Below are 25432 nucleotides of genomic sequence, written 5' to 3' on the forward strand. Positions count from 1 at the left end.
CCAAGCCTCACCTTCTCGTGGTGCACCCTGTTGGATATCTACCTGGATACTGAATGAACGAGGATGGGCTGGCAATTTGGTATTTAGCCAACCAAATTGTATTCTTATTGGTTAAACCAAAATAAAAAATGATTGTACAACATGACAAAATTTCATGCCAGCTGGGGCGTCGCCTGGTTAAACAAGACCCCCCCCCCCGTTGTTTTTTCCAGGGAACCAGGATGAACAGCGAAAAGTCAGCTACTGGAACAAATCTGAAAACACATCCCAACTGAACATCACCAGAGTTAAAGATCGGTACTATCAACATAAGAAGCCTGAATGGCAAAGAAATGGAGCTAGTTGAGGAATTAGATAAGTACCAGATCGACATAATAGGAGTGACTGAAACAAAAAAGACAAAAACTGGTGAGATCTTTCTGAGCAATAAATACAAAATGTTATATCAGACAATGACAATCAAGGAAAAGAAGGAGTATCCATAGTATTCAACACTAAATACGAGGCTAATCTTCTTGAATGGCAGTCAGTCTCAAGTAGAGTGATGTGGGCAAATATGAGAATGGGGAACTGGACAATGAGACTTATTTGTGCCTGTTGTCCCACAGAAGGTTCTACTAAGATAGAAGTGAAGGAATTTTTTGATGCTTTAGAAAAAGCAACTGACAATGAAAAAGGAAAAGTTGGTCCTTGTTGGGGATCTGAATAGCAGAGTAGGAAATGATTGTCAGACATACAAAAATATTTTGGGAAAATTTGGAGAAAAGAGCAAAGCTAATAATAATGGCATACACTTGTTGGATGTGGACATGGAATGTTATTACTAACACCATGTTCTAACATAAAAATGTGCACAAATTCACATGGAGAGAAGAGGCAAGGAATAAGAAAAGTCTCCTTGACTATGTTATTGTTGATAGTGATATTTTCTCCCTGGTGCTGGACACCAGAGTGCACAGAGGATTTGAAATTGGAAGTGATCACTATTTAGTCTTGAGCAGAATAAAATTGAATTTCATATTGAAAAGAATAACATGTAAGAAAGTTTTAAAGCGAATAAAAGTTGAGCAGCTCTCAGATGTGAACTGTAGACTAACATACACAAAGATTATTGAAGAAAAAATGAAAGAGTTTGAGAACAAGAACCAAACCTTGGAAATTCAGTAGCAAGCCTTGAAGAAAATCCTGATTGATTCAGCCAGGGAGGCATGTGGTGAGGTTGTCTGCAAGGATAGAAAAATCAGGACTCCATGGTGGACACAGGAAGTTAAAGAGGCGCAGTGAAATTAAAGAAGAAATCATATCAAAAGTTCCTGGCAAATAAGACATGTTCTGCTCTTAGAGAATACAGAGACAAATGTAAGAAAGCGAAACACTGTGTAAAACTAGCTAAACAAAAGTCATGGGAGGACTTTGGCAAGAACATAGAAAATAAATATCAAGAAAGTGGTAAGATATTCTGGAGGTTGTTGAAGAAGCTTAGAAATGGAGGAAAGAATGCAGTAAAAGGAGTTAGAGATGATAAAGGTGACATGAAAACAGGAGAAAAAGATATCATTGAAGTATGGAGTAATTACTTCAAAAAATTGCTAAATGAAACAAGCAGTAATAGCACAGTGGTAAAAAACACTCAACAGGAATACATATCCATACTTGAAGTAGAAAAAGGCATCAAAGGCTTGAAATGTGGAAAGGCAGCAGGATTAGTGATATTCGACCAGAAATGCTGAAGTATGGTGGTATAAAAGTCTTACAGTGGCTGCACTGCATAGTTCAGAAAGCCTGGACAGAGGGCCGAATTCCTGATGATTGAAGTAGAGTTCTAATAGTGCCTATATATAAAAAGGGAAATAAAACTGAATGTGAGAATTACAGAAGTATTTCCCTACTGAGTGTTCCCGGCAAGATCTATGCAAGTTACTTGAGAAACGGTTGAGAAGAATTGTGGAAGAAAAACTTGGTGAAGAACAAGCTGGATTCATGCCAAATAGAGGCTGTCAGGATCAGATCTTCACTTTACAACAAATAGTTGAGAAAGCATGGGAATATAACAAAGATCTGTATTTAAGTTTTGTTGATCTGGAAAAGGCATATGATAAGATGCCAAGAGAGAAGCTATTCAATACGCTACAGTTATATGGTGTCAATGGGGCATTATATCAAACAATACTTAGTCTGTATTTGAGTTGTAAGTTGGCAACTAGAATTGAAGGATGTACAGGAAGATGGTTTAATGTTAAATCTGGTGAGACAAGGATGTACATTAACCCCCTTTATTCATTATCTATATGGATTTGTTATACCCTGATAAGTTAAGAATATTAAATTTTCACTTATCATGATATAACGAGCAAAGAAGTAAAAACCCTGGAATATAATTAAGTAAACATGCTTGTTTCTAAGTAGGTAACGTTGTGAAATTTAGAAAATACTGAATACATTAATTTAAGAAGAAAGAGATAATTAATCAGCTTGAGTAGGATTTATAAAAAAATCAAAAATAAAGGGAATTTAGATAAATATGTATAAAACAAAGTTGCCAGAGATAAAGTGTAAATTAAGAGAGTTATGGTTTTTGTGTTAATATTAAATTTGATATGAGAATAACTTGTTAAAGAAACATAAAAATGAGCTCGAAGTTTGGTGGGGGAGGGGAGCAGTCAGTTGCCCCAAGCAGGTGCTTGCTTGGCATGTGGGGTAAACAAGCAGGAGAGAACGGACATCGTGAGGTCATGTGACAAGAAATCGAGGTTCCGGATGAACAGCGAAGTTTTGGATTTTTACCGATAGGGTGAATATGTAAAAGGGTTAGGAACCCCCCTCCCGAGAAGCTCTCTTGGTTTTTTCGTCGCATTGAGTTCGGGATTTCCTGGAGTAGTGAAGGTTTAGCCTGGTGCTGGTTCAGTGGACGGCTGAATGATACCTCTAGACTAGGATCGGGTTACCGCGGGTAACCCTGTCCTAGATTCCCGGAAGGTAACGGCAGACCATGCCGTTAAAAAAGTCAGCAGAAGCATGCGCCCGATACTTAAGCTGGTAATTACTATGAAGTCATGTAATGAGAGTTATGGTTTTCCTTCAATCTTCCCCGGGTCATCCTGGGGAAGATTGAAGGAAATTTGAAACAAAGAATTGTCCTAATGAAACAAAAGATAGACTGAAGCAGATGCAGAAATATTGAGTACCATCGAGTGGAGATAAGTAAAGTTTGTTATTTATATGAATGTAATCTGAATGTGTAATGATATGTGAACCTTTATTAGTGAAGGACTTAGATACAATTATAGGTCAGGACTATATAGCACGTGTATTTTATAGGAAGTCATGAGTGAATAGTAACTAAGTGAATCTGAATATTTGTATGTTGAAGAATGCTTAAAGTTACCAGATGTTAGTATGGAAATTGATTAATGGAATTTAGTAACAATTTAGATGTTAGAGAATTATTAACTTGTGTGTGAATTGTTTGAGGAAAATTGTAATTTATAGGAAGTCCTGAGTGAATAGTAACTAAGTGCATCTGAATATTTGTATGTTGAAGAATGCTTAAAGTTACCAGTTGTTAGTATGGAAATTAATTAATGGAATTTAGTAACAATTTAGATGTTAGAGAATTATTAACTTGTGTGTGAATTATTTGAGGAAAATTATGTTCAGAGATCATACCTGATGAAGTTAAGCTAATTAATTGATTTAGATTAGAATGTGTCTTATTTAGAGTGATGATTATTCATGTATGTAAACTGTAATTTTAGAAACTAATAAACCTTGCTTGAATTTAACTAAATATATATGAGTCTGTGTATAGAATTCGATGCACCGCTTGTGAAATTTATTACGGATCTCAGCGGGAAATTAATTCAGTAAGGTTAAGGCCACGATTGCAACCCTAGGTCACATGAGTATATCTTCTAAATTACTTCTTGATTGGGTTATTATCTTTAATCTCATAATTCTGAGTGGTGCAGTCTAAACATAAATTTCTTAGGATTTTAAGTGAGGTAAAGTTTGAGGACTCTGTCACATTGAATTTTGGCTCTACCCTGAGGCCATTTTTTGTGCGATAGAGACACCACGTGACCCATGTAGAAGAGACATCACTTTTATTGGCATGATATAGAGATTTGAGGAGCAATATATAAAAGGAGGAAAAGGAAATATAACAGATCACATTATGAAGGAAAGTGGTATTAAACTTATCAGAATTGGAGATGTTAACGTCAGCTCTTTGCTTTATGTGGACGATGTTATACTTTTGAATAAATCCGCTACAAGTTTGCAAGATTCCCTAACTAAATTGAATGACTGTTGTAATAGATATGGTATGAAGGTCAGCATTAAAAAGACAAAGACAATGAAAATAGGTAGAATTGTTGAAAATGTCAACTGTATTGTGAACTGAGAACCTGTGGAACAAGTAAAACATTTTAGCTACTTAGACACGATTTTTAGTGAAGATGGTAAATTAAATATGGAAATAGACAACAGAATCAACAAAGCTGGTATGGTAGGAAGGCAATTGAATAAATTCATATGGAATAAGAGAGAAATTAGTCAGAACACTAAATTAGCTTTATACAAGATAGACCAGTTCAAACCAGTTTTAACTTATGGATCTGAGAGCTGGGTCAGAAGTAAAACACTTGACCAAAGACTAGAGACCGGAGATATGAGAGTCCTCAGAAAGATTAGAGGCATGAACAGATGACATCAATGGCAATATCATATTAAAAACGAGGATATTAGGAAAGAACTTGACATTGTCGGCATCCAGGAATGCGTTAGCAGAGCTAATCTTAGGTGGTATGGTCACTTAAACAGAATGGGCGAGGAAAGATTTACAAAACAAGTGTTCTCTGCCAGGTTAGCAGGAAAACAACCAAGATATAGGTGGATTGATACAGTGCAATGTGCCTTAGATGATAGAAATATAAGATCTGATAATGATAATATTGGAGTCTTGACAAGTAATAGACTGATTTGGAGGAAAATTGTAGATAGGAAGTTAGTAATGATGTAACTTTTTCATGTAGTACTATCATATCCTGTACGCCCCTTGATGGTACATGTCAGTAATTTGATGATGATGGAAATAGGACTAGTTATGTAATTAAAATTTATATACAGTTAGTAGCAATTACTTCCCAAAACTTAGTCAAACAGAGTGTATGCCTATTTCTAGGATGGTGGCATATTGCTTCACATGATTCAAGAAATAGACAATCAAATTTAAGCATATTGTAGTGCAACTGAAAGCAATCTTTGTTTGGTTCCAATGAACTCTGTGTCTAGTGTCGATGACATGAGAAGCAAGTCCTGAACCTTCTGATTGCAGAAATTTTATATAAACTTGATGTCCTTGGAATCTAATCTCAGAAGAACAGTCAGTTTGTCCAAAGTGGCAAAGATGACAAGAACATGGTATTTGATAAATACTATGTATTTGATAATGCAGTTATCAAATACATAGTATTTGATAATTGCATTATCAATGCAATTATCAAATGATGATAATGCAGGGGTGGCCAACCTTTTATAGTTCAAGCATCAATTTTTTTAATTTTTTAAAAAAAAATTAAATTTTTTTTGCACCATACAAACTTATACCATTTTCTGATCTTTTAAAATATGGTAATATGGATATATTTAACAGTTATGCATAAAATGATTTATTATATATATGGTAATAGACACTTTTAGCAGTTTTAAATAAACGGATTTCATATAAAGACGAGATAAACATTAATTATTTTTTTGAGACTTTTGAAATTGCTTTGCTTTTGCTAAGCTTGTAATGTTTGGAGTTAAATCAGAAAGCATCAAACAGTTTTTCAAATTTGAATTAGTCAGTCCCTGCCGTAGTTTGTTCTTAATCGTTTCCATTGATGAAAATGCTTGGATATATTTAACAGTTATGCATGAAATGATTTATCATATATATGGTACTATAGACACTTTTAGCAGTTTTAAATAAACGGATTTCATATAAAGACAAGATAAACATTATTTTTTTGAGACTTTTGAAATTGCTTTGCTTTTGCTAAGCTTGTAATGTTTGGAGTTAAATCAGTTACAGAAAGCATCAAACAGTTTTTCAAATTTGAATCAGTCAGTCCCTACCGTAGTTTGTTCTTAATCATTTTCATCTCTGTATGTAATTCCAAAACGACAGATATAACTCTGAGCAAATTTTCTCAGTTCTGGAAAATGTTCACAGGGCAACGATCGCCAGAAATTAATTATATCAGAAACATTTGGAAGTAATAAAGTTCATTAAATTTCATTTTCAATAAAGAATTGGTTTTGAGTAATAAATAAGTTCAATAAGTTCCATTTGTATGTTACTAGGCATCGTCAAGCTTTTTTGTTCAGTAAGTGAAAAGGAATTTATAAATGCAAGTATGCAGTCTTCTGCTTCTTCAGCTAAAATGACTATTAAAGGACTCTTGCAACCAAGGACCCAGGAACTAACTTCAGTTTTTCTTCTAATTGAGCTTGATGTTTTCTATAAGTGTCTGTTAAGATCATGTCTTCTATTATCTTTCACAAACAATGCATAACGGTTTTCCTGAAGGATCCGCAATAAATAAGAACTCATTTTCCCACAGTTCATTAAACTGGCGTTTGCTATCACCTTCTGCTTTTCTTTTGCTCATTTTCTTTTGCAGAGTAATAGGTAACTGACTGTAAAAAAAAATTATTTAAAAAAGTAAATCTTATTATTAAATAATTTATTTAAATTATTTTATCATTTTAAACATTATGAACATTCAAAAACAGTTCTACAAGTTTAAGATAAGTTTCCTGTTTTCATGAAGGCCTAATACAGTTCTATAAGTTTAAAAATCATAATTTTTTTTTTTTTTTCATAGAGGGTTTTCATCTCTCTCTCGTAATATATTATGTCCAATGAAATATGAAATCGCTTCCTGCCATTACACTGGCCAACAAAAAAAATTTTTTTTCTGCTGATTATGATCTGACACTTGTTTTTTACTAATGTGGGTGCGCTGATTTCAAATATCAAACCCATTTTTCTCTATCACGTCAGGTTTTTCCTCTATGGCATTTTCTTTTTGCTAATTTGTAAATTTTTTATATTTTTAAGGAGGCAGTACTATTTAGAGGATCAAAAAAATCGATTTTTTAATATTATTTTCTGAAAGTATGTACTTTTAAAAATCTGTTACTAACTTTTTATCAAGAAATTCGAAAAATTCCCGAAGATATAGCCTATTATTCAAAGCGGTGCGCAGATCAGAATCAGAGTGCTCACCACTCTCGCTTGTTAGTAAATGAATAAATGTGTAAGAACCTGCAACGGCACGTACTGGCGCTTTGAATCCGAGAGAAAGGCCAATAACCAACCTTTTCATCATTTAGGTGATGAAAAGTAGGCGATGACAACTGCCTAAAACAAATGAATGCTATATGCGTCATAATGGACAAAGAACGATCGAAATCAGTCAATCGTTATAATAAATTTAGTTTAATCCTTTATCCAAGTGTGAGCAAACAAAGTTTGCGCCTGAAAGTATCTTCAGGAATGGGGTAAGGTGGTACAACACCAGGGCACTCCTTGCAAAGGTGGAGCAAGCTACCAGTGTTGGTAGTTGGTAGCTTGCTCCACCTTTGCAAGGAGTATCCTGGTGTTGTACCACCTTACCCCAGTCCTGAAGATACTTTCAGTCGCAAACTTTGTTTGCTCACACTTGGATAAAGGATTAAACTAAATTTATTATACTCTAACCAAGTGAAAAATAAACTTTCAACATCATTCTCTAAATCCAGAGTAATTTATTAAAAAAAGGGTGGCACACCATTTGGCAACTCCTATAGGTAGAGATGACCTGCTAATGCTTCTGCCTGGTATCTCCACTTGGGCCTGGCTCCCACTGAAGAGACCTCAAACTAGTCTGGGTTGTGGCCCTTCCCTTAATGCATAACATTAGACATATCTGCGAGGAGATGTGTTTTGCATTATGGGAGATACTGAGATAAGAGTGCTTGTAGCTTGCTCCACCTTTGCAAGGAGTGTCCTGGTGTTGTACCACCTTACCCCAGTCCTGAAGATACTTTCAGGTGCAAACTTTGTTTGCTCACACTTGGATAAAGGATTAAACTAAATTTATTATACTCTAACCAAGTGAAAAATAAACTTTCAACAACAGTCAATCGTTAATCGATCGTGGAAGTATGATGAGTGCTTATAACGTTTCAATAAAGTCTCTGGTTTTTTTTGTCTTGTTAATTGCATGTTAGTCGGCAGTGAAGAAAATACACCATGTCTACTACTCGAAATTGTGTCAATAGTGTAGATTCCTTCTGCTACATTTATGGCAGCTTTACTGTTCGCAATCAAAGGACAAATATCACTGATTTCGTTAAGAAAGTGTACTTTGCATACTGTGATGTAAAAATTGCAGATCTGGACAAGTCATGGGCTCCAAATAAAGTGTGTAAGTCATGTGTAGAAAATTTATGACAGTGGAGCAAGGGAAAACGCCAAAAATTAGCTTTTGGCATTTCAATGATTTGGCGTGAACCAAAAAATCACATAGATGATTGCTATATTTGTTTAGTTCAGACTTCTGGTTATGATAAGGGCAGGATATTTCACATGGAAAGGGAAAATATACAAACAAATTGATGGGACAGCCATGGGCTCCCCCCTTTCTCCCCCCCTAGCCAACTTTTACATAGAACACCTTGAAAATCAAGCAATCAATACAGCCACTCTCAAACCAACACTTTGGCTATGCTATGTTGATGATGTGCTTGCTATTTGGCCACATGGCCCTGAGACATTGAAAACATTCTTAGCACATTTAAATAGCCAACATCCAAAAATCCACTTTACTATGGAACTGGAAGCCAACAACTGTCTGCCCTTCCTGGATATACTCATCACACGTCTCCCAGATGGTTCCTTATCATTTTCAGTTTTCAGAAAACCCACACATACAGGCAGATACTTACACAAGCAATCACACCATCATCCTTCTCAACAATATGGCATATTAAAAACGCTAACCCATAGAGCGAGAGCAATCTGTTCAAATGACAAGGCTCTGACTGCTGAACTGACTCACTTACGCCACACCTTCTTGGCCAACGGCTACAATCCACAAAAAATAAACAAAATACTGAACACTCCCAAGAAACCCCTCCCACCATCCACCACAGAGAACTACAACAAAACAGTCACCATCCCTTACATTAAAGGCACATCCGAAAAGATCTCAAGAATTCTCAATAAACATAAACTACGCACTACATTCAGACCATATAGCAAATTAGCCACCCTCATCCGCTCACCCAAGGACAGCATTCCTCCTTTATCACATCCAGGAGTCTACCAAGTACCCTGCTCATGCAATCAAGCCTACTACGGTCAAACAGGAAGAACTGTGAATATCCGCATCAGCGAACATAAACGATACGTCCGGAAATATCATTATGGGAAGTCGGGCCTAGCAGACCATGCTCTGGATACCCCTGCACACAGGATCAACTGGAAAAACACAAAAGTACTACACAGAAACCCATATAAATCAGAGAGATTGTTCTTAGAGGCGACAGAAGCCCTAAAACACACTCCAAATCTCAACAAATATGGCTGTATTAACTTGCCGAAGATCTGGGAGACAGTCATATTAAGAAAAAACTAGCACTTTTCTAGGACTCTAGTAATATATGATAGCGTGTTTTTTTTTTTTTTTTTTTTTTTTTTTTTTTTTTTTTCTTCAGATAGAGGGCGCCAAAATCAGGACTCTAGTCTTTGTGTTGCTGCTACAATTTTGGTTAAGTACACCATGTTGTTTTAGTCTCGCGTATTGTGACAAACAGTGTTTTTGTGCTCTGAAGATGCTGGTTATAATACCAGCGAAATATCAGCATCAAGTCAATAAATTAATTATTTACTTAGTTTCTGTGTTCTGTTATACCGTTAAAATAATAAACAACATGTGTATCCAAATCTCGACTCAGCAATTCGGCCAGTTGCTCATTCCAATGAAATAGCCGTGCCAATTTATAAAGGACTTCCTTTACTTGAGAACAAGCATGATCGGGATATGCTAGATGTTCTTGAGGAGCAAGACCCAGATGTTGATTTAGAGAATGAAAATTTAATTTCTAGTTCTGGACTGCAACGTTTTACTCAAGCGGAATTGAATGACTTAGTAAGAGATTTGCGCCTATCAAAGGAATCATCTGAATTGTTAGCTTCAAGATTAAATGAAAAAAACTTACTTGAGCAAGATACGAAGATAACTTTTTATTGTATCAGGGAAAGTAATATTGTACAATATTTTAAACACAAGTGTGGGTTTGTTTACTGTAACAACGTGTCAGGTTTACTAACTGAAATGAGTGTTGTACAATATCATCCAAATGAGTGGCGTTTATTTATCGACAGTTCAAGCAGAAGTCTCAAGTGTGTCTTACTATACAATGGGAATGTATATGGCTCAATTCCTTTTGGCTATTCAGTCCACTTAAAGGAAACATATGAGGACATTAAAAAGGTTCCAAAGTTATTAAAATATACAGACCATAACTGGATCATCTGTGTGGATCTTAAAATGGTGAACTTTATACTTGGCTTTCAAAGAGGATATACAAAGTTTCCGTGTTTTCTATGCTTCTGGGATAGTCGAGCTAGAAACCAACACTAGAGTCAAAAACATTGGCCTCTTAGAATATCCTTAAATGTTGGAGAACAGAATGTTATAAATCAACCTTTAATCGACAGAGAAAAAATCATTTTTCCACCTCTACACATCAAACTAAGTCTTATGAAGAAGCAGTATGTTAAAGCTTTAGATTTACAAGGTGACTGTTTCCAATACATATGTGAAAAATTTCCACGACTTAGTTATGAAAAAATTAAAGCCAGTGTATTTGATGGATCGCAAATTAGAACTTTAATGAGAGACCCAAATTTCATCAACTCTATGAACGAAATTGAGAAAGAGGCCTGGACTTCATTTACGATGGTTGCGAATAATTTTCTTAGAAACAAAAAAGCGTGCAATTACAAAGATCTGGTGGAAACAATGCTTGAAAATTTCCAGCGCCTAGGTTGCGACATGAGCATAAAGCTTCATTTCCTATACAGTCATCTTGATAGATTTCCTGAGAATTTGTGTGCTGTAAGCGATGAACAAGGTGAAAGATTTCATCAAGACTTAAAAACTATGGAAGATCGGTACCAAGGAAGATGGGATTCTCACATGATGGCCGACTACTGTTGGAGTATTCAAAGGGATTGCCAAAACAGAACACACAGCAGAAATTGCTACAAACAAAAATTTATTCCCTGAAACTCATTTGTAAGTAAAATTGTTATTTTTTTATAAATATTCTTGTAATATTTAATTAATATTGTTAAGTAGTTACGTATCTAATTATCGGCCTCTCTCTCTCGCATTCAAAGCGCCAGTACGTGCCGTTGCAGGTTCTTATGCATTTATTCGTTTACTAACAAGCGAGAGCAGTGAGCGCTCCGATTCTGATCTGCGCACCGCTTTGAATAATAGGCTATATCTTCGGGAATTTTTCGAATTTCTTGATAAAAAGTTAGGAACAGATTTCATCATCATCATCAAATTCCTGCCATGTACCCTCAAGGGGTGTACAGGATATGACAGTACTACATGAAAAAATTACATCATTACTAACTTCCTATCTACAATTTTCCTCCAAATCAGTCTGTTACTTGTCAAGACTCCAACATTATCAGATCTTATATTTCTATCGTCTAAGGCACTTTGTACCGTATCAATCCACCTATATCTTGGTCTTCCTCTGGGTCGTTTTCCTGCCAACCTGGCAGAGAACACTTGTTTTGCTAATCTTTCCTCTCCCATTCTATTTAAGTGACCATACCATCTGAGATTAGCTCTGCTAACGCATTCCTGGATGCTGACAATGTCAAGTTCTTTCCTAATATCCTCATTTTTAATATGATATTGCCATTGATGCCATCTGTTCACGCCTCTAATCTTTCTCAGGACTCTCATATTTGCGGTCTCTAGTCTTTGGTCAAGTGTTTTACTTCTGACCCAGCTCTCAGATCCATAAGTTAAAATTGGTTTGAACACAGTCTTGTATACAGCTAATTTAGTGTTCCGACTAATTTCTTTCTTATTCCATATGAATTTATTCAATTGACTTCCCACGATACCAGCTTTGCTGATTCTGTTGTCTATTTCTATATTTAGTTTACCATCTTCAGTAAAAATTGTGCCTAAGTAGCTGAAATGTTTTACTTGTTCCACAGGTTCTCCATTCACAACACAGTTGACATTTTCAATGATTCTGCCTATTTTCATTGTCTTTGTCTTTTTATTGCTGACCTTCATACCATATCTATTACAACAGCTATTCAATTTAGTCAGAGAATCTTGCAGACTTGTAGCAGATTTATTTAGAAGTATAACATCATCCGCATAAAGCAAAGAGCTGACATTAACATCTCCAATTTTGATATCAGGTTTAATACCACATTCCTTCATAATGTGATCCATATAGATAATGAATAACAGAGGGGATAATGTACATCCTTGTCTCACACCAGATTTAACATTAAACCATCTTCCTGTACTTCCTTCAATACTAACTGCTGACTCACAACTCAAATAAAGACTAAGTATTGCTTGATATAATGCCCTATTGACACCATATAACTGCAGCGTATTGAATAGCTTCTCTCTTGGCACCTTGTCATATGCCTTTTCCAAATCGACAAAACTTAAATACAGATCTTTGTTATATTCCGATGCTTTCTCGACTATTTGTCGTAAAGTGAAGATCTGATCCTGACAGCCTCTATTTGGCCTGAATCCAGCTTGTTCTTCACCAAGCTTTTCTTCCACAATTCTTCTCAACCGTTTCTCAAGTATACTTGCATAGATCTTGCCAGGAACACTCAGTAGGGAAATACCTCTGTAAATCTCACATTTAGTTTTATTTCCCTTTTTATATATGGGTACTATGAGAGCTCTACTCCAATCATCAGGAATTCGTCCCTCTGTCCAGGCTTTCTGAACTATGCAGTGCAGCCACTGTAAGACTCTTATACCACCATACTTCAGCATTTCTGGTCGAATATCATCTACTCCTGCTGCCTTTCCACATTTCAAGCCTTTGATGGCTTTTTCTACTTCAAGTATGGATATGTATTCCTGATTGCAAGCCTGGTCAGTGTTTTTTATCACTGTGCTGTCATCACTGCTTGTTTCATTTAGCAGTTTTTTCAAAGTAATTACTCCATACTTCAAGGATATCTTTTTCTCCTGTTTTCATGTCACCTTTATCATCTCTAACTCCTTTTACAGCACTCTTTCCTCCATTCCTAAGCTTCTTCAACAACCTCCAGAATATTTTGCCACCTTCTTGATATTTATTTTCTATATTCTTGCCAAAGTCCTCCCATGACTTTTGTTTAGCTAGTTTTACACACTGTTTAGCTTTCTTACATTTGTCTCTGTATTCTGTAAGAGTAAAAGCTGACTTATTTGCCAGGAACTTTTGATATGCTTTCTTCTTTTCCTTCACTGCCTCTTTAACTTCCTGTGTCCACCAGGGAGTTCTGATTTTTTTATCTTTGCACACAACCTCACCACATGCCTCTCTTGCAGAATCAATCAATGTTTCCTTCAGAGTTTGCCACTGAATCTCCAAGGTTTGATTCCTGTTCTCAAACTCTTTCATTTTCTTTTCAATAATATTTCTGTATTTTAGTCTACAGTTTATATCTGAGAGCTGCTCAACTTTTATTCGCTTTAAAACTTTCTTACATGTTATTCTTTTCAATATGAAATTCAATTTTATCCTGCTCAAGACTAAATAGTGATCACTTCCAATTTCAAATCCTCTGTACACTCTGGTGTCCTGCACCAGGGAGAAAACATCACTATCAACAATAACATAGTCAATGAGACTTTTCTTATTCCTAGCCTCTTCTCTCCATGTGAATTTGTGCACATTTTTATGTTGGAACATGGTGTTAGTAATAACCACTCCATGTCCTGAGCAGAAATCCAACAGATATTCGCCATTATTATTAGCTTTGCTCTTTTCTCCAAATTTTCCCAAAATATTTTGTATGTCTCACAATCATTTCCTACTCTGCTATTTAGATCCCCTACAAGGACCAACTTTTCCTTTTTCATTGTGTCAGTTTCTTTTTCTAAAGCCTCAAAAAATTCCTCCACTTCTACCTTAGTAGAACCTTCTGTGGGACCATAAGCACAAATAATTCTCATTGTCCAGTTCCCCATTCTCATATTTGCCCACATTACTCTACTTGAGACTGACTGCCATTCAAGAAGATTAGCCTCGTATTTTGTGTTGAATACTATGGCTACTCCTTCTTTTCCTTGATTGTTATTGCCTGAATATAACATTTTGTATTTATTGCTCAGAAAGATCTCACCAGTTTTGGTCTTTTTTGTTTCAGTCACCCCTATTATGTCGATCTGGTACTTATCTAATTCCTCAGCTAGCTCCATTTCTTTGCCATTCAGGCTTCTTACGTTGATAGTACCGATCTTTAACTCTGGTGATGTTGAGTTGGGGTTTGTTTTCAGATTTGTTCCAGTAGCTGACTTTTCGCTGTTCGCCCTGGTTCCCTGGCGAAAACAACGGGGGCCTTGTTTAACCGGGCGACGCCCCAGCCGGCATGAAATTTTGTCATGTTGTACCATCATTTTTTATTTTGGTTTAACCAATAAGAATACAATTTGGTCGGCTAAATCCCAAATTGCCAGCCCATCCTCTTTCGTTCAGTATCAAAGTAGATACCCAACAGGGTGCACCACGAGAAGGTGAGGATTGGACATTAGGTCAGAAGCCCTGGTCGGTTCTCCGCATTCCTTTAAAGGCTATGTGGAGGTCTCCTCTCAGTTATACAGCTTTGACCTTTAAGCACCCCTTTGACAGATTTTTAAAAGTACATACTTTCAGAAAATAATATTGAAAAATCGATTTTTTTGATCCTCTAAATAGTACTGCCTCCTTAAAAATATCAAAAATTTACAAATTAGCAAAAAGAAAATGCCATAGAGGAAAAACCTGACGTGATAGAGAAAAATGGGTTTGATATTTGAAATCAGCGCACCCACATTAGTAAAAAAACAAGTCTCATATAAAAGTCAGCAAAAATTGTGTTGGACAGTGTAATCAGTTGGCAATCACACATACAACCCAAACATCCTCATTACAAAAGCTTTGCTGATGATCAGTTCAATTTTAGGAATAAACCTACTATACGTAAATCAAAAGGAAAGATATTGTATAAAAAAAACACACATGCAAATACACCGAATAATTGCAAGTTTCAGTAATCAGCAAATTAGGGGAGCAGGCAAGAACTTGACATATGCAAGTTCTTGCCTGCTCAAAATGAAAAAATTTATTTTTAAATTTACAGAACTAGATTAAGCCTTCATGAAAACAGAAATCTTATCTTAAACTTAAAGAACTGTTAATAAAAACATATAAGTTTGAAAACACAGAATTGTTCACTCACATCGAATCAGAAGTTCATCGAATGTTATGACATGAGAGTCAGCTGTAAACTGATTGAGTAACTGGTTATGCATGTCAGCATTTGCCAGTGCCTGTTGCTTCAAGATCAAGCAAGTATAATAAGTGCACACTCTAGAATTCAGTCGTAGGTTAATTGTGTGTTTTTATATATATGTATATATATATAAATTGTATACATTTTTTTTTTTTCCCTCTGGGGTTCAGTGCGCCACTTCTAATCATGCAATGCGCCATAGGTTGGCCACCCCTGTGATAATGCATGGTATTTGATAATGCAAGGATAGAGGTGATAATATATCTTTGCTAGGTAGCAAAAAATATGATAGCTTCTGGGCTGGTTTGAAGGTGGTATACATATTATATCTATAAATTAACGACGCAAAGAAATTATATTCTTGGTTTCATCCTTTATCCAAGCATTAGCAAACAAAGTTTGCACAAGAAGTCACTTCATGACTAGGCTACTTGTATATAGAGACTGATGACTTCACATCACTTTCCTTAGTATCTCATAATGGACATATCCTTATGGACATGTATAATGCTATACATTATAAGAAGGGCTACTACCCTGACTGGTTTTGACCTTTATTGAGTTATGTTTAATTTTTGGAATACTTCTACAAAAACTCATGCAATCCCTCAGATTACTAAATTGTCTAAATTTAGTAATTTAGACATTTTAGTAATTAAAACATTGTCTAAATCCCAATAATGAGTGACCCAAAGAATCATTTAACTCAGTGGTTTCCACTCAGTGGCAGGCCCACCTCACCACTGAGCAGAGCCATTCATATTTCAGGGAAAGCAACCTTATGAATAAGTAAAGCCGTCTCTGAAAATTCAGACGATCCCTAGACCATTTAATAGTGGGTGAAAGACCGTCCATCTCAGCATTGCCTCCACTCAGTGATGGCCTTCCACCCACCATCACCACTGAGCAGAACCGCTCGTATTCTGAAGAAAAGCATTCACCGACAAAGCCCCTCACCGGGCCGTGCCGGAAAACACTTTCTCCGGAGACTCAATTGCTCCCTTAAGGCAAAAATCTTAAGAGAGCGAACTCATAATAGCCTCCCACCGGTTTCAACCTTTTTTGAGGTCTCATCAGTGAGTAGGTAGACCTAGTTAATACCAAGTTTGTAGCGAACAGAACTTGCATCCCTTTTATGAGAATTGCCAAGAAGGCGTCCTAATAAATTACTAATTTTATCAAGAGCCAAAGGCTTCAATTTGGCGACATGAACTTATTTAAGTTAAGGGATATTATATCCCATATTGTTTCTTAGCAGAATAAGAAACTCAGAGTTTCATGTCGAATATAGAAACTATATAAAGTTCGGCGAATCCAAGCGTAAACAAATACCTGGATAGTGCCGCACTTGATCCATCCATTAGGTAGTGCAAGCTGAGGCAACTCATAGAAAGGGTGCAGCAAGCTCCGATCACTATTCTTGGTATTTACCCATAATGTGAACTTAGCTCCTAGGAGCTGTATTATTGTTCAACATTATGAGAGAAGGTACCCAGACCGGTTTCAACCTTTTTTGAGGTCTCATCAGTGAGTAGGTAGACCTAGTTAATACCAAGTCTGTAGTGAACAGAACTTGCGTCCCTTTTATGAGAATTGCCAAGAAGGTGTCCTACTCACTAATGAGACCTCAAAAAAAGGTTGAAACCGGTCTGGGTAGTGACCTTCTCCCATAATGTTGAACAATAATACAGCTCCTAGGAGCTAAGTTCACATTGTGGGTAAATACCAAGAATAGTGATCGGAGCTTGCTCCAACCTTTTTATGAGTTGCTTCAGCTTGCACTACCTAATGGATTAGGTGCAGCACTATCCAGGTATTTGCTTACGCTTGGAATCACCGAACTTTATATAGTTTCTATATTCGTCATGAAACTTTTTGAGTTTCTTATTTGGCTAAGAAACAATATGGGATATAATATCCCTTAACTTAAATAAGTTCATGTCGCTGAATTGAAGCCTTTGGCTCTTCATATAATTAGTAATTTATTAGGACACCTTCTTGGCAATTCTCATAAAAGGGATGCAAGTTCTATTCGCTACAAACTTGGTATTAACTACGTCTACCTACTCACTGATGAGACCTCAAAAAAGGTTGAAACCGGTCTGGGTAGTGACCTCTCATAATGTTGAACAATAATACAGCTCTTAGGAGCTAAGTTCACATTATGGGTAAATACCAAGAATAGTGATCGGAGCTTGCTCCACCCTTTCTATGGGTTGCCTCAGCTTGCAATACCTAATGGATCAGGTACGGCACTATCCAGGTATTTGCTTGTGCTTGGAATCGCCGAACTTTATATAGTTTCTATATTTGGCGTGAAACTCTGAGTTTCTTATTCGGCTAAGAAGCAATATGGGATATAATATCCCTTAACTTAAATAAGTTCATGTCGCCGAACTGAAGCCTTTGGCTCTTCATATAATTAGTGATATAAAGATTTTTTTGTGAACAGGAGGGAGAGAGCACATGATTGAGATATTTAAGTTGGCAATGGGTTGTTACCTGGTTAATATGGAAGCAATTTTTCACAGAATGGGGGTAGAGTAAGCGGACATCCCTGAAACCTATTTAAGAAGGATATGAGTAGGGATATTAGGAGTAGGAGAGTTGTGTGAGCAGAAGAATGCAATGCCTGACATTGTGGTGAATGCAGATACTTTGCATGAGTTTAAAGCACGGTTTGATTGGTGTTGTGTCTAATAGTGTACCTCCCATGATGAGTACATGGGAGATCTGGTCTTTTAATAATAATAATAATATATCCACTTTTGCATCCTATTGAAATCCTCTTAACAGCTCACAGTCTTTGAAACTCAGACTCAAATCCTATTGTACATATAATTTTCGGTAACAAATTATTTGTTCTCATTAATACAATCCACAGTCCTTTCCTTTGCTGTTCTCCACATTATTCATAACTCTCTCTCTCTGTTCTGCTGTGCAAACACACTTTTGATATCTGTTATTTCTTCTCATCTTAAAATATAAGGTTTACACTAAATAACACTCACACTCTCTATTCCTTACTGTGTCCTTTTATAGTTTGCCATTCTGCTTCCCTTGAAATTTCAAGGGAAGCAGAAATCTGTATTTTCAATTCTCCTTTCAGCTGCCACCTCTGTCACTATTCCACTCATTTTTTTTTCTCTGTTTGCCATTATCTATCTGCATGTGTACTTTAACTCATTCTTCAACTTCATTAATATATTTTTTTGATCTCTTTCTCTCTCTCACTCTATCTGTAGTATTAATGGAACTACTATTTGCTGTTAATATGCTAATTATAATATCTTTAAATATTAACTGCTTTCTTTATCTTACAGAAATGCTGAGGTCAAAAGCTAGAATTCGTATTCCACCAGACAAGGGACGAACCATGTTTGGAGTTTTTGATGAGACAGGAACTTTGAAATATGGTGAGGTGTTTGTGCAATATACAAATAACATTATGCATAGAAAGGCCACTGATGAAAACACTGTTTTAAAGGGTGAGAATAAAGAAATTGGTTTAGCTTTTTTATTTTATCTGTTCCATCCCCTCCCTTTCTGGTTATGTAGGTTATATGTTTTACTTTAATACAATATCGCTTCCTCATAACTTGTAATTTAAATGTGTGCTAATTTTTTCAGCATATAATCTGAATAATTAGAATTTTATGTGATAATGATGCTCTTAAAATGTTCTACATTTTAGAGCATCATTATCACATAAAATTCAGTATATATTCACTCAAGGAGGGTGGAACATATTCTAATAGTATTGAACATTTAAAGTTATATTATTACTAATTCTGTCATCAATTTCCCTCTGGGCCTGTTATTTGTCATTATTTCAATTTTGTTGGATCTTACTTTGTACTTTATTGTTCTAATGCACTTCAGGCTGCATCAGTCCACATAAGATCGTTATCCTCCTCTGAGAGTCATTTTCTCAATTGCTGCATCACTTATTTTGCTAACATTTCCTCTTACTTTTTCTGTTTAAGTGACAATACCATCTCAGATTCTGCTATACATTCTATCATGTTAACAATGTGAAGTTCTTCCTTCATGATATCTTCATTTCACATGTGATTTTTGCCATTGTTATTATCTCTTCCCACTTTGTTAATTTTTCTCAGAACTCTTTAATTGTTATCTTCAGTCTTGGATCAACTGTTTTTTTTTTTAATATTCACAAGTTAAAAGTTGGTTTGAACACTGTCTTGCATACCGCTCATTTAATGTTTTATCTGAGTTATCTCTCTCTCTCTCTCTCTGTCATTTGATTTATTATCTTCATTAAAAATTGTGCCTAAAAAGTTAAATATTTTACGTGTTCTATAGTTTGTTCTCCACTTAAAATGAAGGTGACGCTTTTTACTTTCCTACCTATTTTTATAGTTTTTTCGTTTTATTGTGATTTTTTTGTTGAATTTGTTTATCAGTTATTCATTATAGTTAAAGAATCCTGAAAACTTTTACTGGATAGTAGTATAACGTTATCTGCATATAGTCAAGAGATGAGTTGTGAATATCTTTAATTTTGATATCAGCCCTAATGTCACTTTTGTTCATAATATGTTCCATATAGATGATGAATAACAGTCGAGAAAGTATGCATCTTTATTTTACATCTATCTTCTTGTACTTCCTTCAATTCTAACTGTTGTCTTACATCTTAAATAGGTATTATGTATTGCTCTGAGTGTATAATGTTCTCTTTACCCCATATAACATCGGTGTTTTGAAAAGTTTTTCTCATGGTATTTTTTCATGTGTCTTTTCTAGATTAATTTTACATTCCATGGTTTCTTGACCATTTGTGTTCAAGTGAAAGCCTGTGATATTCATAATCTCCATTTGTATTGAACTCGTCTTGTTCTTCCTGAAGTTAATTTTCTAAATTTTTTCTTTAACATCTGAATTATGCTTTCGTAAATCTTATCTGGAACATTAAGATATACTAAGAATAGGGAAATTCCTCTGTAATTTCACATAGTTTTATTTCCATTTTTGTAGATGTATACTATAAGAGCCCTTCTCTAATCATCTCCATTTCTGTAGGTCTTCTGAATTATGTAGTGCAACCAAAAGATAATTTTATTATTATTATTATTACAGGCAATTCCAAGGAGTCCTTAGACTCATCGAAGAAGGCCCTAAACATCATATCAAGAACTATTCAGCATTCATACAGTATCTATCATACTTTGCTTTGAACTAATTCACAGTCATTGCACCCACAACAGACTATGGCAGCTTATTCCACTCATTCACTACTCTCCAACTAAAAATCTAGTCTAACACCCTTGCTAACCACACTCTTGCTCAGTATCCATTGATGGTCCCTAGTTCTCCCACCACTAGACCTGTTCTGAAAAATTTCCTCTGAATTAATCTTGTAAAAACCCCTCAGTAATTTGAATATCTCAATCATACACCCCTTTTTCGCCTATCATCCAATTTCTGTAACCTACAAATCTTCAACCTATTCTCGTAAGGTTCATTCCATAGACCAGCTACCATCTTGATCACTCTCCTCTGGATCCTCTTTATCTCCTCCACATCACCAAGAAACCCTGGCACCCAGATCTGTGCACAGTAGTAAAGATGGGGTCTTATAAAGAGGAACAATTACCTGATTGTCTCTGCTCGTCAAAGTATTCTTCAGTAACCAAGTGATCTGATGAGCTGATTTAGCCACTTTTGTGATGTGCCCTCTAAACTTCAACTCCCTATCCACCAACACTCCCAAGTCTCTGGCTTTGTCAATTTCATGGAGTACAGTTCCAGCAGTGTGGTATACTGCTGATAATCTTTTCACCCCAAAATGCATAACCTTACACTTTGCCACATTAAACTGACATCCATTCTCCTTAACCCAGTCTGCCAATCTATCCAAATCATCCTGCAAAATTTTGACATTATGTGTATTCGCTATTGCTCTACCCAGCTTAGTATCATCAGCAAATAACTGAGCAGTTCCTCTCAGATCCTTTCCAATATCATTAATGAACAAATTACATAGCAGTGGTCCGAGAACAGAACCCTGTTGCACACCACTAGTCACAGACCTTCTTTTGGACTCCTGAATAAACTCCTCTCTGATATCTCTCCATCAACCACCCTGCTATCCATCTGCAAAGTCCAGCAGTATCACTGTAAACCCATTACCCTTATCCAATTCAGCCATCACTGTATTATAAAAAGTAAGCAAGTTACTGAGGTGTAAGCTACCCTACACAAAACCGTGCTTCCCCCCCCCCCCCCAATACAGTATTCCATTTCCATCTATCGATTCCTGTATTTTGCTCTTGCCAGTACCTCGACAATGACTCCTGATATGCTGATCGGTTGGTAATTTGCAACAGCAGCCCTGAAGCCTCCTTTATGCAATGAACTACTTTCCCCCTCTTTCTACCTCCTCGGAACTAACCCAGAACTGAGACTTAAATTAAACAATATGGTCAAGGTCACTGACAATTCCTTTGCCCTTCACATAAGATGAGCTGGTAAACCATCCAATCTCACAGATGTATTCACATTAAAGTTCTGTAATACTCTATTCACTTCCATTTCATTCATCTCAGTTCCTGTATAAGCCATCGGTTCCCTCATTCCTGCAGTATCACCACCTGGATGGTCTACTCTTGTAAAGTGTTCACTTAGTAATTCTACTGTTTTGACTGATTCAGTTACCTCCCTACCATCGACATTCCTTAAAATCATTCTGTCGTGTGCATTGCCATATGTATATTCTTCTTTTACTTGCAGCATATCGAAAGAATTGTTTGAGATTCTCTTTAGCCTGTGTTGCTAACTTCCTTTCATAATCTGCTTTTGCTTTTCTTACCACACTAGTTACCCTTATGGCCTGTGCCTTGTACTGTTCATGTACCTGCAGGTCAAATTTCTCCTTAAATTCCCTCCACAATTGTTTATTCTTTTGCAGCTCAACTTAATGGTGTTATTCATCCATTTAACTCCTACTTGATTTACTCCCCTGACTCTAGGTATGCAGTCAGCCATTACCTCCCTCAAATACTCCTTTACTACTTCCCATGCAATATCAAGATCCAGCCCTTGAAGTTTTACATGCCATGGCACTGATCCAATCTCCTAAGCTCATCATACTTACCAGCATGGTTATTCCACATATAATTGAATATTCTACACATGAAAATTCTACATATTTAGCCACCTCCCAGGTCAAGACCATATAATCACTCTTACCAGTTGGTGGCAACGTGGTCATATTCATTATAGTCAAATTCTCGGATGCAATTACTAGATCGAGCACTCTCGTATGTAATAGAATATACTAAGAGTATATTCTATTACATACTACCTCATGTAATTATCTCTTAGTAACTGCATAAAATCCATTTCCTTCCTCCCATGAGTCCTCTACTCGGTCCAATCAATATTACCATAGTTGAAATTCCCCATAATAATTACCTGTCCTGCACTCATTGACTCTGTTTTCCAATGCATACTATCTCCATCTATTCCATCTCCCGGTCTATAGCGGCACTCAACTGTACATTTTGTTCTGCTGGCCTCAATCTCACATCTGATATCCTCAAATGTGCTATTGTCACTAGTTGAACTTCTATTCTCTTTGGCTGCAGTTCATCAGCTATCATCAACTGTTTAAACTAAACATATTTGGTCGTTTGATAATTAAAAATCAAGCTCCCAGCACATTTCTACTGTAGTGATCCCTTTCATCAAGTCAATTTCTTATCAAATATCCAAAATACTAAGAGCCTACAACATCAGAGTGATCTTCAAATCAACCACCAGCATCAGACAGGTTTTAGGATCCCCAAAAGATAAGGTGCCATTCTATAAATATCCAGGAGTATATTACATTCCTTGCTCCTGTGGTCTTGCCTACATCGGACAAACTTCACGGAGTTTAGAAATCAGACAAAAAGAACATGTTAGTGATGTAAACCACAACAGAAGTATCTCTTCCAGCTTAGCACATCATTTCTGTATATCTAACCACATGATAGAGTGCCAAAACAGCCCCATGCCATATCTGGATGACGACTACAGACATTGTTTATTCAAGGAAGCCACAATAGTGTTAATAACCAGCGGAAACCTCAACAGAAATCAGGGTCCAATCCTGAACAGTTCATGGAAAAAACTGATCCTCTCTCTAAATCCATCTGAACTACAGCTGGCCAGTAATCACATTCACGTTTACAACAAACGCGCATGCGTGATAATGAATAAGAACAATAAGTCCTTTCAGTCTCTGTCACGCGAACATGCAACCTTAGCTACTAGTTTGTTTACAACGTTTTTATGTTCCTTTCAATTTCCATTTACTAGTTTTTATGTCTTTCTGTAAACACCTTGAAAAAGCTAGACAGTTTGCTGGCGAAACTGGTAGGCTATAATGTAAGATGTTTGTAAATGGTCAGTATTAAGTAAGTTTGTATTTTTAATTATCAAACGACCAAATGTGTTTAGTTTAAACAGTTTAATGAAACACAAAGTTCGGTGCATGGAAAGAGAAAAATGCAGAAAAGCCAAACTTTTGAACCATCTAATGTTCCTTAAACATTGCAGGGAATTCTCTATCATTCCAGAGGTCATATCAACTCTATATCAGCTAAAAAAATTTATCTACGCACTTCATTGGCGCTTATAAGAGAAAGGATTCCACACACGAGATACAAACTAAATAAAAGTGATATTAATTGCTGCAAGTTCTTTGATGACATTTCTAACAATGTAGAATATACCATATGGAACCAAATAGATCAAATGATACAACGGAGTTATGAAAAAACTTTCAAACTTTATAAGGACAAACAAATTAGGAAATTCAATGACCTTGACAATAAAAAATATTGGACACAAAACAACCTTCCGGACGACAAAATGATCTTTAATTTATCGAATCATAGTCTCACAAAAAATGAATCCAACATTCTCAAAAAAGGTTTTACCTTTGCGATTACTCCCAAACACATTCCTAAAATAGATTTCATGTGTGGAATTGAAAAAGGCCTATATCCACTACCGCAAAACGTATCGAACACTATTAGATTCAAAAGTATGATAATCCTAGTCAAAGCCAAACAACCTATTCTCAACACATCTCCTTATGATAGAAAGGCAATTCTCAACTTGAAGAAAAACAAAGATATCATTATTACAAAGGCTGATAATGGAAATTCAACAGTTTTGCTTAACTCTAAAGATTATTATGATAAGTTAAACATATTGCTATACAACTCCACCTGTAAGATCCTAGACAGAGACCCCACAATAAAAAATCATAATAAAACAAACCAACTAATCAGAAATTGTAACATTTGGCCAGAAGAAGTGAAGAAAACACTAAAATCCTCGCATCCTATCACTCCAAGACTATATGGGACACCTAAATACATAAAAAGGATATACCTCTCCGTCCAATCGTTAATGGAAGATCATCACCAACCTACCTTTTGGCAAAGCATCTTGCAAACTTATTAAATAATAAAATAAGATCAACAGAATCCTATATCAAGAATAGTCAACATTTTCTAAATAAACTCCAAGCCATTAAGATTGCACCAACAGACATGCTAGCCAGTCTAGATGTTGTATCCCTTGTCACCAATGTACCAGTAGAAGAGGTAATAAACATCATCCAAGATTTCTTTCCTCTAGACATCACACAGATGTTTAGACACTCCCTTCAATCTAATTTCTTCAAGGTCAACAACACCATATACCAACAATTAGAAGGCCTAGCAATGGGAAGCCCACTATCACCATCTTGTGCAGACCTTTTCATGGAAGCACTTGAAAAAGAAATTCTCTCCACAATCTCCCCTAAACCATCTATAT

The 25432-nt window shown here is 36.0% G+C and overlaps 1 protein-coding gene across 2 annotated transcripts in view; it reads left to right on the top strand.

Moving 5' to 3' along the window:
- LOC150092875 (uncharacterized) overlaps window positions 1–25432 on the top strand; it is a 164498-nt gene that overhangs the window by 75893 nt on the left and 63173 nt on the right. For both annotated transcript variants that reach the window (XM_090414799.1, XM_090414798.1), the window contains one exon: window positions 18916–19080. In XM_090414799.1, the coding sequence (XP_090270925.1) occupies window positions 18916–19080 (165 nt within the window). The remainder of the gene's footprint in view (window positions 1–18915; window positions 19081–25432) is intronic.

This window comes from Typopeltis vanoorti, chromosome 25 (assembly GCF_054136105.1).
Source record: "Typopeltis vanoorti isolate ZY-2024b chromosome 25, IOZ_Tvanoo_1.0, whole genome shotgun sequence".
Lineage (NCBI taxonomy): Eukaryota > Metazoa > Arthropoda > Arachnida > Uropygi > Thelyphonidae > Typopeltis > Typopeltis vanoorti.